At 42.6% G+C, this 14,530-nt stretch overlaps 1 protein-coding gene across 2 annotated transcripts; it reads left to right on the top strand.

The window, feature by feature from the left end:
- Positions 1 to 5,378: 5,378 nt before the first annotated feature.
- Positions 5,379 to 14,410, top strand: LOC114845556 (carnitine O-palmitoyltransferase 1, liver isoform-like). 2 transcript variants are annotated; one of them, XM_029133702.3, is made up of 19 exons: positions 5,379 to 5,538; positions 6,719 to 6,864; positions 7,125 to 7,264; positions 7,581 to 7,752; positions 8,026 to 8,127; positions 8,304 to 8,441; positions 8,634 to 8,711; positions 8,796 to 8,903; positions 9,925 to 10,009; positions 10,771 to 10,966; positions 11,057 to 11,245; positions 11,357 to 11,462; positions 11,534 to 11,650; positions 11,810 to 11,974; positions 12,137 to 12,265; positions 12,363 to 12,518; positions 12,617 to 12,730; positions 12,832 to 12,924; positions 13,162 to 14,410. In XM_029133702.3, exons 2-19 carry the CDS (start codon positions 6,724 to 6,726, stop codon positions 13,285 to 13,287), a joined length of 2,355 nt encoding a protein of 784 aa, XP_028989535.1. In that variant the 5' UTR covers positions 5,379 to 5,538; positions 6,719 to 6,723; the 3' UTR covers positions 13,288 to 14,410. The 2 variants fall into 2 exon arrangements, with proteins under 2 accessions (XP_028989535.1, XP_028989534.1); XM_029133701.3 differs by lacking the exon at positions 9,925 to 10,009 and adding an exon at positions 9,305 to 9,392.
- The last annotated feature ends 120 nt before the right edge of the window (positions 14,411 to 14,530 follow it).

The following is a 14,530-nucleotide window of genomic DNA, read 5'->3' as shown; positions in this document are numbered from 1 at the left end:
AAAGTTAACCAGTGTGCTCACGTCACTATAAAGCAACATGCAATTGCCAATCTGTACTGGATCAAATACAGTTAAACCCTAACAGCTAACGTCAGCAACCTGCTTCTACACCTGAGTGGTGATGAGCTGAACAAAGGTCACCATTTTCCTGGTATTTCAGCATTATCTTCTCCTGAGGTAAAAAAAATAACAACTAAGTAAGCTAAATATGTGAATGTGAAAAAATATTTTTTTATTTAGTTTGTAATTATGTTTACATATTTCTTTGGAGGACGTCAGTAGCACAGTCATAGCAGTAAAGACGGTAACGGAAAAAGTGGAAGCTGACTGGTTTGACTTTCTTAAATGTTTTGATTCTTTTGTATTTTCTTTTTACTCAGAGACACTATGAAACAGTGCATCTTTGATTTTTGCATTGTACCCCTGTTGCTCCGAAGAAAAGTATTTTTGATTTGAACAGAAATATAAACATTACTATATCAACAAAACACTATGCGTGAATAGTTCCATGAACCTCATCATAGCTGTATGTGCCCGGATTGAATGAGAAGAGCATTCCTGGCCTGTTGACCTGTGGATCAAACAGAAGCCACCTTTCTTGTCGGGCTTGTCAACTATTGCCATAGTATTCACATACTGACTCGGAAAAACAACATAAAAGAACAATATTCACCTGGACATTTTCATGATGCTGGACTTGGTAATGGCTTGCGATGTCAATTCCTCATCCCAGGAACAGGACTTCAAAATGGAAAGTATATAAAACGGCTCCTACTCCCTGTGCTTATCACTTCAGTGTTCACAACAAGCCAAGTAGTCCATCATGCACCTCACAGAGAGGCTCACCATTCTGCAAGCAGGCGTAGCGGCTCGGACAGTCAAGTATGACTCCAGTGCTCTGTCAGATTAGTCCATCTTCATCACCAGTCTTCCATACAGCACAATATGCAACAACAGTGCAGGATGTTTTCAGAGAGATAAATAATGTTACAATTGTGTTTTCAATTTTCTTTTTTACTTCCTTTTTACATTTGTCCTCTTATTAATCCATTTATTTATTTATTGACATTACTCATGTATTTATTTGACCATGTGGTTGTGTGTGTCATGTATTCATTTACAAAGTACATATACATTTGCAAATATATATATATACTGTATCAACAGCTAATTCAACAAACCTGTTCTTATTTATTTAGTTACTCTCATTACTCCTTTTTTACCACTCACACTGATTGAAGTGGAAAAACATTTCGTCCAAGATAGTTAGATTTGTTTGTGTGTCACGTCCCTTTTTTGTCATCAATGGTAACTGAAACATGTGAGACATGGCGACGATGGCAGACTGAGAGTGGGCTGAAAACTGTACAGCAGCTGCATTTTGAGCTAATGACACGCAGAGATTTTAACTGACCCAGGAATATTAAACATAGCTGAACCCTAACAGGCACCTACTTCACTCACTCGCATTGAGTGCTTGCTAATTGGCTCCATCTCTTGCTTTTATGCCTTGTCTGTTTGCCTTTTCACCTGTTGTGTAGCCGTCACCACAAGAGAAACTGTACGGAGTTGTTTGCTTCACTGTCTGTACACACGTTATGATTGCTCACGGTCATTAGTTACATCTTTCTCATCCACTCGATTATCACCTTCACTTTCATTGACCCAACTCTGGCTAAGATTGTAAACTATTCTTCATTCATATGGGTCAGTAGAATAAGGTGTTTAAAAAAAGAAATGTCTGTATCATAATTTAAATATAAAAAGTGCACTATTATAACTCTTGCCTGTGATAAAAAGAACAATTATGATTGAATTGATAGTCAAAATAAAGAGAGATTCACCTTATTGTTATGGTTAAAGTAATAAACCCTAAATTCATGTGTGCGTTTACTGTATATGGTTTCTGAGTTTATATGGTGGCTTTACTTTCTACCACTTCCTATATATATATATATATATATATATATATATATATATACAACACAAATGCTACGGCAAGGGGGAGCCTCCCCTCTGACCAGGACGCCAGGTCAGAGGGGAGGTTTCACCATCTCCCCAACCGGAAATTGGGTACGAAGCCCCAATAAGCACAGAAACGCTGAGCGAGGCAGCGACTGACCTGAAAGATAAGATCATGGCGAGATTGAACAGGCAACCCCGAACCCTACTACAACGGCTAAGTGAAGTACCATCAGAAAGTCTCATGGAAGATGTGAATGCAGCATTGAGAGCGATCCCTACCACAACAATCACAGAAACCAATGAGCTGATATACGCTTCAGCATCAGTGATCCTAGAGATGCTTGGCTATAAGAGCAACCATGGGAGCCATGAGAAACAATACCCACCATGGAAACGAAGGTTGGAGGCAAAAATCAAGGCAGCTCGGAGGGAAGTGAGCCAAATGACAGAGGCCCATAGAGGTGCAATGAAAAGACCGATGCCCAAGAGGTACAGTCAGATGCCCATACCTGAAGCACTCGAAACTGCCAAGCAAAGGCTACAAGCCTTGGCCAGCCGCCTAAAGAGATACACCAGAGATAAGGAAGCCAGACGAATAAACCGGCTGTTCGCAACACAACCTGCGAAAGTGCACTCTCAATGGCAGGGTAATAACAACAGAGCAGACCCACCAAGGCTGGAAACTGAACAGTACTGGAAGGGTATATGGGAAAGGGAGGCATCACACAACAGTGATGCACAGTGGCTGGTGGATCTGAGGGAAGACCACAGCAACCTCCCTGAACAGAATCCAGTGACTATCACGGTGGCAGACATCCAACATAGAGTCTCAGGTATGAAAAACTGGACAGCACCTGGCCCTGACATGATCCACGCCTACTGGCTAAAGAAGCTCACTGCAATCCATGAGCGCCTGGCAGCACAAATGAACCAGCTGCTAAGGGATGGGACTCACCCTGAATGGCTAACCGAAGGGCGAACGATCCTGATAATGAAGGATCCCTCAAAGGGCACAGTCCCATCCAACTACCGGCCAATAACCTGTCTCTCCACAACATGGAAGCTCATCAGGCATCATCGCAGCTAAGATAAGTGGGCACATGAGTCAATACATGAGCGAAGCACAGAAGGGCATTGGTAAGGATACCAGAGGAGCCAAACACCAACTCCTGGTAGACAGAACAGTCGCCCAAGACTGCAGAATGCGACACACCAACCTGTGCACAGCCTGGATCGACTACAAGAAAGCCTATGACTCAATGCCACACACATGGATCACTGAATGCTTGGAGCTGTACAACATCAACAGAACTCTAAGGGCCTTCATTGCAAACTCGATGAGGTTGTGGAGAACCACCCTTGAAGCCAATGGGAAGCCACTTGCCCAAGTATCCATCAAATGTGGCATATACCAAGGAGATGCACTGTCCCCACTGCTGTTCTGCATAGGTCTGAACCCCCTGAGCCAAATAATAAACAAGACTGGCTATGGATACCGACTCCGGAACGGGGCCACCATAAGTCACCTCCTCTACATGGATGACATCAAGCTGTACGCCAAGAGTGAGCGAGACATCGACTCGCTGATCCACACCACCAGGATCTACAGCTCGGACATCGGGATGATCGAGAAATGTGGGAGGATGGTGACAAAGAGAGGCAAGGTAATCCACACAGAAGGGGTCTCACTCCCAGAAGGAACAATAGCAGACATTGAGGACAATTACAAGTACCTTGGAATACCACAGGCAAACGGCAACCTTGAACAGGCAACAAGGAATGCGGCAACAGCCAAATACCTCCAACGAGTAAGGCAAGTCCTAAGAAGCCAGCTCAATGGCAAGAACAAATCCCGGGCAATAAACAGCTACGCTCTGCCAGTGATCAGATACCCTGCAGGAATAATAAGGTGGCCAAAGGAAGAGATACAGACCACAGATGTTAAGACACGAAAGCTCCTCACCATGCACGGAGGGTTCCACCCCAAATCCAGCACCCTGAGACTGTACTCTAGCCGCAAGGAAGGAGGCCGAGGACTAGTGAGCGTGAGAGCCACTATCCAGGATGAAACATCCAAGATCCATAAGTACATCAAGGATAAGGCCCCGACAGATGACGTGCTGAGTGAATGTCTCAGGCAGTGGAGAACAGAGGATGAGATGCTGGAAGAGGGACCATCATGGGAGGACAAGCCCTTGCACGGGATGTACCACCGGAACATAACTGAAGTGGCTGATCTCAACAAATCCTACCAATGGCTTGAAAGGGCTGGGCTGAAGGACAGCACAGAGGCACTCATCCTGGCTGCACAGGAGCAGGCCCTGAGCACCAGAGCCATAGAGGCCCAGATCTACCACACCAGACAAGACCCAAGGTGTAGACTGTGCAAAGAGGCCCCTGAGACGGTCCAGCACATAACTGCAGGGTGTAAGATGCTGGCAGGGAAAGCATACATGGAACGCCATAACCAAGTGGCTGGCATAGTATACAGGAACATCTGCGCGGAGTATGGACTGGAAACCCCAAGGTCAAAGTGGGAAACACCTCCCAAGGTGGTAGAGAACGAGCGAGCCAAGATCCTGTGGGACTTCCAGATCCAGACTGACAGAATGGTAATGGCAAACCAACCAGACATTGTGGTGGTGGATAAAGAGCAGAGGAAAGCCGTAGTGGTGGATGTGGCAATACCAAGCGATGGCAACATCAGGAAAAAGGAACATGAGAAACTAGAGAAATACCAAGGGCTCAGAGAAGAACTGGAGAAGGCTTGGAAGGTGAAGGCCACAGTGGTGCCTGTGGTGATCGGAGCACTAGGGGCTGTGACCCCCAAACTGGAGGAGTGGCTACGACAGATCCCTGGAAAAACATCCGAAATCTCAGTCCAGAAAAGTGCAGTCCTAGGAACAGCAAAGATACTGCGCAGAACCCTCAAGCTCCCTGGCCTCTGGTAGAGGACCCGAGCTTGGAAAGTGGATGAGACCACCCGCGGAGGGTGAGAATAGAGTGTGTGTGTGTGTGTGTGTGTGTGTGTGTATATATATATATATATATATATATATATATATATATATATATATATATATATATATATATATATATATATATATATATATATATATATATATATATATATATATATATATATATATATATATATATATATATATATATATATATGATTTATATTTGTTTTCAGGATAAAGAAGAATATTTAAACTCATTGTAACCTCATCACTCTAAGATTACCAAACAACTCACCAAGTGGAAAAATACAGCATCGAATGTATATATATTTATATATTTGTTAATCACTAAATCATCCTCAGTATCAATATTAACCAATACGTTGCCAAATAACCAATATGGCGGCAACGTTGACGTATCACAGCAACTGCCGGACCGGCCAGTGCGCCGTTTACGTATGTTACGCAAGAAGTTGCGCCGCGCGCTCTAGCCGAGAGGAGGAGGGCCGAGTCAGCAGCATCACTGGCCGGGTGCTGCGACGTCAGAAGTTAACAGTCGGTTCCTGCTTCGTAGGTTTCCTGGATCTTCGCCGTCTGTAAATACCATCAGGTATGTTAGCTGGGTTTTAACAGCGTTGTAGTGTGATGGAGCGAAGGTATTAACGACGGCATCTCCCCGTGATGTTGCGTTAGCGGCGGTTTGTGGCGGTTAACTTGGGGCAGGGCTCTCGGCTAGCGGGAGTTAGCAGCTAGCTTTAAATATTCACCCTAGTATTTGGGCTAAAATTGTCAACACTAGATGTGAAGTCCATTCATTGACATTTAACAAAAATAGCACACATGTTAATACCTCACAGCAGCGCGTGACCTTGTGTGCAAGATGATCACAATCGGCAGTTAAGGGATAGCTAACATTGAACATAGTTAATGTTTATGTTAATGACTGTTCCCAAGGTTAACAACAAGTTAAGTAGGTTGTATTCAATAGCCAAATCGCCCAAGTAATCATATTTAGGATGTTTGATCTTGGAATAAACACACTGGTTATTACTCTGGCTACCTTCCAGTCAAAGGGATTATCTTTGTAAAACACTAAAACCTGTTCCCTCCATCCTTTGGTAGCTGTCCTGTCAGGTAGCATTATGGTCACGTGTCTGATTAAATGTGGGGGCTGGCTCTGACTGAACCCTCAACATAGAAATTCAAACTACTGACAGGCTAAGCAAGTCCTACTAACTAGTTACAGGATTAACCAGTTAGAGTCGAGGCCAAAGTTCATGGTTTGAAGTTGACTGAGTTTACTCTCAGTTTGGCACAGGCAGGACTGGATTTGCCAGGTCTGACCTACAGAGCTAAACCTCAGTGGGACCTGGTGAGAAAGAGATGATGTGTGAAATGTGTGCGCCATTTTTGATTCAGTGTCAGTGAGTGGACCTCAGGGCATTATCCATAGTCTGTCTGTGGAGGAAAATCAATCTCCTTTTTAAAGGGATGTAGTAACCGACCTAAACAGAAATACAGCAGCCCTAAGTTATAGGTAACGTTTCTGTTCTGTTCAGTTAAACATATGACTTGTTATTACAAATAACAAGTGTGTTTGCTGTCAAATTAATATCCTGTTCTCCAATCCTTTAATACTTTTACATCGCCTCCATTTACGATTAATTTGTGTTAGTGTTAACAAATTATTCAATACATATTTGTACATGATTTCATCATATATTTGTATAGATAACTTTGTGACTTGTCAGTTTCTCTCTGTATCCCCTTCTGCCTCTCATTGTGCACAGTAATCATGGCGGAAGCCCACCAGGCGGTGGCCTTCCAGTTCACCGTTACCCCAGAGGGCATTGATCTACAGCTGTCCCACCAGGCCCTCACAGAAATTTACCTCTCTGGCATGCGCTCCTGGAAGAAGCGTATCGTCAGACTTAAGGTATTTTTACTCTAGCTGTCAAACCTGTTGCTTTTGTTTGATCTTGCTTTAGGCCAGCAAGTCTCAGTGGGATAGGTTGAAGGGACAGTCATTTCATCACAACGAGGAAGCATGACACAGCCCTGCACTGACATGACAATGTAGCTACAACGCATGTTCCAACTTGCGTCAGCTTTAGTAGGAAGTATGAACCAAAGTGCTCAGATTGTAAACAGGAAAAATGGGTTTTAATGTCAGTGTCTTGTCCCTTTCATTTACAGAACAGTGTTATAACTGGCGTCTATCCTGCCAGCCCTTCCTCCTGGCTTTTTGTTGTCATAGCAATCCTGGCTACTATGTACACTCGCTCTGACCCCTCCATGGGACTCATAGCCAAGATACAAGAGCACCTTCCGGTCAGGTAATGGTTCTCATGAGTCTGTAAAAGCACAGTAAAAGCTAATGATTGATTGTGTGTTTCGCTTCCTTGTCGTCCTTGTCAAGTTGTCTTAGAGAGGGAGAAAAGCTCTGCAGTTTTCCCATTGTCAGAGTCTGTGTGTACTCTATACTCTGTACTTTATGTTTCTTTTTCTTTACATCCCATAACTTGACATTAGTAGGATAAGTTACATTTAGATTTTTCAGGTTGATATTACTGTGAAATACCTAGTTTTTGTTATTAATACAGTATACCAATTAGGGGTTTAATCCTTCCACTCCCTGTCCACCTTTCTCAGCCAATCAATGAGCACCCAGTGCCAGGCGGTGTTGTCAGCAGTGCTTTTTAGCACCATGCTATGGCTCCTGCTCATCTTCACCATGCGCCTGTGCCTTAAGCAGCTCCTCTCCTACCATCGCTGGATGTTTGAGCAGCATGGCAAAATGTCCACAACCACTAAGATCTGGGTGGTGAGTGCAATTTCTTTATTGACTGTAAATGTAACTAACCACACCTTTTACTAGTGTGCCCTTTGGATTCTGTGTAAAGTAAAAATAGTTGGTATTCTCTGTTCTGTTATTTTTTTATTCTTTTAACACCTTGCTTATATAGAAGGCTCAATGATTTAGAGACTACTTCCAACAATATAAAATGAAAAAAAAAACAAGAATACATAAGGTTTTGGCTGTAGATGTTTTCCATTTCACCCATTCTGAGTATTTGTGTTTGTTTCTTTTTGCCAGGCACTGGTGCGAATCTTTTCTGGCAGAAAGCCTCTTCTCTACAGCTACCAGGGGTCATTGCCAAACCTGCCTCTCCCCACTGTAAAGGATACGGTGAAGAGGGTGAGACATTGGATGAGGTGGAAAAAAATGACATAATACTGATTCCTGGGCACAAAACAGATGGAGCCTCATGTTGCATTATTTTTTCCATACTTTATATGCATTTTTTTAACAAGAGATGGATGTTCTTATTAATTGCATGGTACTTGTGGTTTATTTAATTACATTTCTTTTAGTATTTAGAATCAGTGCGCCCGCTGATGGATGATGTGGAGTATGAACGCATGACCAAGCTGGCCGCAGAGTTCCAGAGCAGCCTCAGTAACCGCCTGCAGTGGTACCTCAAGCTCAAAACTCTTTGGGCTTCCAACTATGTGAGTGGCTCGGCGCAGTGTTGTGGTTAAATGTGGCCACTTTAAGCAGTGTGGAGCTTTGAAATTCCATTAACAATGTATATGTTTGAGGTGCTCTGATATGAATTATTCATACAGGCTGAATATGCAAGCGATGTGGCCAAGCGCCAGCTGACTCCAACATTAGCTTTCTCTAAGTGTGTTGTTTTGTAGGTTAGTGACTGGTGGGAGGAATACGTCTACCTGCGGGGGCGAGGTCCAATCATGGTCAACAGTAACTATTATGGCATGGTACGGCAATTGTGCTCTACACATATTTGTACCTGGGACTCGCATGTCTATTTGTTTTATTTCTGGTCTTGCTTTTTTCCCCAGGACTTCTTGTATGTGACGCCCACCCCCATCCAGGCGGCCAGGGCAGGCAACAGCATTCACGCATTTTTCTTATACCGCCGCAAACTCAACAAAGAAGAGATTAAACCTGTGAGTTCAGCCACAAGTCAGGCTCAGCTGCTCTGTATTCACACACACATTATTCAAATCCGTTTGCCGTGGCAGCAGAACACTTGACTTGTGTTCTGACTGTGAGCAACAGCCATCCATCAGTGTTTGCATGCCATGGCTGTTCATGATAGCGAGCATGTGCATCTCCATTGTTTTGTTTAAGTTCTTGTGACGACACTCCCACGTGTTCTCATACCATGTTCATTCTGCACCTCACTTTCTCCTTTGCCCGCTTGACGGCTATTTTATTTACCTCCCTTTTTTCACTTATTTTTACGTTTTTTTGTCTCCTTCCTTTTGCTTTTCTCTGTCTTATTCACTGCTCTTCCACGTCTCCCTCGCTGTGCCTTTGCCTCTGTGTCCTCCTCTCCATTTCCCAGAGTCGTATACCAGGCACTGTCATACCTCTGTGTGCAGCTCAGTGTGAGAGGATATTCAACACAACACGAATTCCTGGAGAGGAGACTGGTAAAGAGTTATACACACACACGCAGCAACACTGATTATGGTGAGGTTATGTGGATGTTTCACATAGTGCATAAATGTCATACATGCTATTATCTGAAAAAAAAAAACAGTTTCTACTGCAGATATCCCTATTTGAGACCTAGTGATGGCATTTGAAGCTTTTAGGGTTAGTGTGGGATTGAAAATTGTGTGAAAGACAGTGTGTGTTGAGTATCTGAAAGCAAGGCATTTGTGATTTAAATGACTCAGATTCTGTCTGCTGCACAGTCCATCCTGTCGTCTCTCACAGAGTCCTCCTGCCTTCTGCTCTGATCTCAGGTTTCTAGAAATGTGCTATGTCTGACTAATATCTATTTTCTTCTGTTTCCTCACACTCAAACATTTTGCTTTCTCATCTTTGCTTTACTCTCTACCTGCCTGATTTCTTTTGTATTACCCCGTGGCATACCATTTATTCTGCCATCCTGTTCTTTTTCTCTGTCTCTTTCCTGTGCCATTTTTGTACTGGCTCATCCTTCTTGATCCTGCTCAGTGGTTGTTGAGGTCTGCAGTTCCTTGCTGTTCCTATCAGTTTGAGCGGATGTTTAACACTTGTCGAATCCCTGGAACAGTAACAGGTAGCTTTTTATATTTTTACACAACTGGCCCATTGTTATTAATGCAAATCATGTAAACCACATTGTATGAAGGTAAAGGAAACACTGCTTAACCTCGCTCGCAGTTCTACAACACTGATACTCATCTGTGCTTCTGCTATGTCTTCATTGCTCTATTTGTCATTTCGACCCTAACCTGCCCTATTTCAGTCATTGTGGTAGTACGGGTTAGTACAGGTAAACATTCCTTTACAGAACATCTGAATTAATCTAAATCTAAAAGTAACTGTGCTCTGGTGTGGTGTTTGCATCATAACATTATTATTTCATCAGCAGGTGCTTGCTGTTTAACAGGGTGTGTCAGACGTGTTGTGAAAGTGTCTCAGGAAGCAGAGAGCTTTCTGTGTTTCCAATAGTTGTTATATGCAAACACGTTTCACTAGGGGGTTTTCCCTAGTTTTACATTTGTGACTAGGGAGTCATTTGAATACAGGCGAGTCAAGGGCACCTCACGTGTATTTCTTGGTGGTTCACAGACTCTGATATTTAAATTGACAAGCTTCTTTTCACAATTACAGAAATAGTTTTTAAACTGTATAGATACAGTGTGACAAACCTTAATGTCAGTATGGCAAACAAAATACTGGCATTTTCAGATAAACAAGTCAGACATAGATAAAACAGTCACTTCTGGCTAACCACCCTTTACTATAAATGATTATCTACAAAGTTATGTATATATTTACTTGACTGTGCCTTTTCCTTCTTCCTTCTGTCTGAAGACACTGTGCAACACTGGCAGGACAGTGACTACATAGTGGTATATCACAGGGGGCGCTACTTTCGGCTCAGGGTGTACCAGGCTGGCAGACTCTTGTCCCCCAGGGAGATTGAATTCCAAATTCAGAGGATCCTTGATGACCCTGTACTTCCCTGCCAGGGAGAGGCCAAACTTGGAGCCCTCACTGCTGGAGACAGGTCAGTTTTTATTTAGCTCTGAATTTTGAAAGTAAATTATATTAACTATAAAACTCAGAGCGTCTGCTATCCTCCTAAACTGTTTTGCAGAATACCATGGGCTAAAGCCAGGGCAAAGTATTTCAGCAGCGGGGTCAATAAGCGCTCGCTGGACTGCATTGAGAGGGCTGCCTTCTTTGTGACCCTGGATGATGATGAACAGGGCATGATGGGAGACGACCCTGTAGCCAGTTTGGATCGCTACGCTAAGTCATTGTTGCATGGCAAATGTTATGACAGGTGATTTTAGACCAAGCGATCCACCAGTTGGGAACCTGACTTGGTGACCAGTTTTTCCTGTTATGTTGTTGGGTTAGATCTAGAGCTGATTTTATGCTGGCTCTCATGTAGGTGGTTTGACAAGTCCTTCTCAGTTGTTTACTACAAAAATGGAAAGAATGGGGTAAATGGAGAGCACTCGTGGGCTGATGCACCAGTGGTAGCACACTTATGGGAGGTAAGGAACTTAAAAGAAAGGAGTTTTGCAAACTGTTGGTGTTGTCACTTACAGCTCTGGTGTGTTTTCAGTACACCCTGGCCACGGACAGCTTCCATCTGGGTTACAATGCAGAAGGTCACTGCAAGGGAGAAGTAGATTCCTCGCTGCCACGGCCACAGAAGCTGGCCTGGGAAATCCCCAAAGAAGTTAGTTATCCATTCATTCAGCTGCTCTACTGTTATTCCATTGGCTTTTACTGTAGATGCCACAAGAACAAGATCAGAAGTGCATGTACAATGTGCAAATTTAAGATGCAAAGCATGAAGAGTAGTTCATCACGGATATTTACTTCTTGTGTGCTGCAGTGTGAGGAGCAGATCTCCCAGTCTCTGACAGTGGCCCAGGCACTTGCTGATGATGTTGACTTCCACGTTTTCCCCTTCCGAGACTTTGGAAAAGGAAAAGTCAAGAAGTGTCGAGTCAGTCCAGATGCCTTCATTCAGATGGCTCTTCAGCTGGCCTATTACAGGGTGAGCCTCTCTCCTAGAACAGTACATATCTATACAGTATGTGCTCAAACTCCAGGAACCTCTAGATATCGTTTTCAATACAGCCAGATCTATTAAACTCTATACACGTGACCACTTTATAGTAATGAAAACATGTGGTAAACTTGACTTTCTTGGCTTCAGGAAAGAGGGACATTCTGTCTGACATACGAAGCCTCCATGACTCGCCTGTTCAGGGAGGGCAGGACAGAGACCGTTCGCTCCTGCACGAATGAAAGCAGTGCCTTTGTCCGAGCACTGGAGGGAGGAGAGGTGAGACTACACATGCTAGCAAATGCTACTGTCAGACCGCTGAATTCTTGACCTCAACTCGGGGTTATTTGATTTACCTGTGCTCTCTCTCCACCAGGCAGCAGATGTATGCAGACGTTTGTTCAATGCAGCGTCAGAGAAACACCAGCTCCTGTATCGCATGGCTATGACCGGTGGTGGAATTGACAGACACCTCTTTTGCCTCTACGTGGTGTCCAAATACCTCGGAGTGGAGTCTCCTTTCCTGAAAGAGGTTTCTGTTCAACCTTCTTTATTCATGTTGGGCAGTGATGGTACTTGTTTTTCTTACAGAAGCATTTGTAATGCTGCGGCTTCCTGTGGGTGTTTCAGGTGTTGTCTGAGCCCTGGCGGCTATCCACCAGTCAGACTCCAATCCAGCAGGGGGAGCTGTTTGACATGGTCAACCACCCAGAATACATTTCTTGTGGAGGGGGCTTTGGTCCGGTCAGTGATTTGAAAACTTTAAAACAAAGACATTTTTGCTGTTTTATTGTAATATTTACTGTACACGAATTAGCCTAATGTATTGCCTATATCTATTTCAGGTGGCTGATGATGGTTATGGGGTGTCCTATTGCATTTTAGGAGAGAACTTGATCAATTTCCACATCTCATGCAAACACTCATGTCCAGACACTGTGAGTTTCATGAATGTAGAATATTAATACTACTACTACTACTAAGGATTTACAACAGAATACACTCAGTGTAGTATCTTCATTATTACTTATAGTCATTGAGGTTGTAGAAATATGTGCTCTCTATTTGTGTTATTACGTTTAATGAAAGCTATGCTGACATTTTTAATATACAATGTATTTTTCTTCCTAGATTCTTTTAAACTAATCATTTTTTAATGATTTACGCTCTTTTAGGATGCCCATAAGTTTGGTGTTCAGATCAGAAAAGCCCTGCACGATCTGATGCAGTTGCTGAGCCCTAACTACAAAGAACCCAAAAAAATGGAAGCAACTAAACCGGAGGACAAGAAAGACCTGTAACCAGCCAGAGGAATGAGTGAGAAAGAGAATTTTATAGAGAGACAAGAGATTTTCAGAAAGATACTGATCTGATGGAGTGGATGTTTTTACTAAAATGTATTTGTATCAGTGTGTTTTAGCTGTGGGGAGGATAAGAAAAAAGGTCCATATAGTAATAAATAAGTATGATCCAAGGACAATTAGTTTAATTAGGTTAGTGTTTTTTTACCAGGGAAATTGAGGAAAAAGAGGAAAGTCCACGTATGAGCATTAAATGAAAATGTTATTTGTGACAGCATACAGTAACAGAGGTCAGTACGAGTTGCACCACTCCAAATTAGGGTAGAAATCCCTAATGTCTTATTGCAGGGAGTATTTTATCACTTCAAGTTCAGTATGTCATTTACAGATGCCACACATTTGTGCCACTGACTTTCTATTATTGAATTAGATTTAAAAAATGCAATTGTATGTGCATAGTACATATTTAGCCTTGGAGAGAAACATGCAGGGCTGTTGAGGTGACTTACGTTTCTACTGTGCAACGTTGCTGTAACTGGAACTTCACATGTGATATAATCTTGGAGGTCTTTGACTTCTCAGTGTTAACTCGTCATGAATAACTCTTTTACGACGCTTTTATATACATGATTGTAATTCTCTGCTGATGGAGTTGTTTATATGCACGGTGATATGATGGAGCTGTGACAAATTCACATTTGCATTATGTGTTGTATTCTATTCAGTGCCAAATCACCCAAGAAATAACGTTGCTTGGTCCTTCCTTTAGTTTTCATATGTGCCAGTTTAAAAAAAACTCCAGTCATTTCACTGCCATCTATATATTTGTTATTTTATCACTTTATTAATCAAGCACTATAACAATGCAAGTTGTATTTATGAGCATATTAGTTGTTCAGTCTGAAGCAGATGTGGACATGTTACCTGTGAAGTGACTTGAATATTGTAGTCAAGCTGTCCTATTGAAGAGACAGTATGTTGCCAGTGACACAGACTGCTCTGTTAATGCTACAGTTCTGTTTTACTCCAGATCAGTTGAGCTTGTCTCTTATTTTGCTATTGTTTGTCTTTTTTAAAGGAACATGAAGTGATTCTTAAAAATAAACTTGTTTTAAACAGTTTATTCCACGCTTGCTATTTCTTTGTCAAAACTATATATTATGTACTACCCAGTATCATCACTTAGATACAGGTGTTCTGATACAAATTTCTCTCTGATTCCATATCTAAAAATGTAAATGTG

This window comes from Betta splendens, chromosome 19, assembly GCF_900634795.4.
Source record: "Betta splendens chromosome 19, fBetSpl5.4, whole genome shotgun sequence".
In the NCBI taxonomy this organism is placed as follows: domain Eukaryota; kingdom Metazoa; phylum Chordata; class Actinopteri; order Anabantiformes; family Osphronemidae; genus Betta; species Betta splendens.
This window is presented reverse-complemented; position numbering and strand designations above follow the sequence as displayed.

Bases quoted from the DNA above. Each gene is read 5' to 3' on its own strand.
- LOC114845556 (XM_029133701.3), top strand. From the start codon at position 6,724: ATGGCGGAAGCCCACCAGGCGGTGGCCTTCCAGTTCACCGTTACCCCA. The intron at 10,967-11,056 runs GTCAGTTTTTAT...ACTGTTTTGCAG, and splicing joins GCCCTCACTGCTGGAGACAG to AATACCATGGGCTAAAGCCA. The intron at 12,519-12,616 runs GTTTCTGTTCAA...TGGGTGTTTCAG, and splicing joins AGTCTCCTTTCCTGAAAGAG to GTGTTGTCTGAGCCCTGGCG.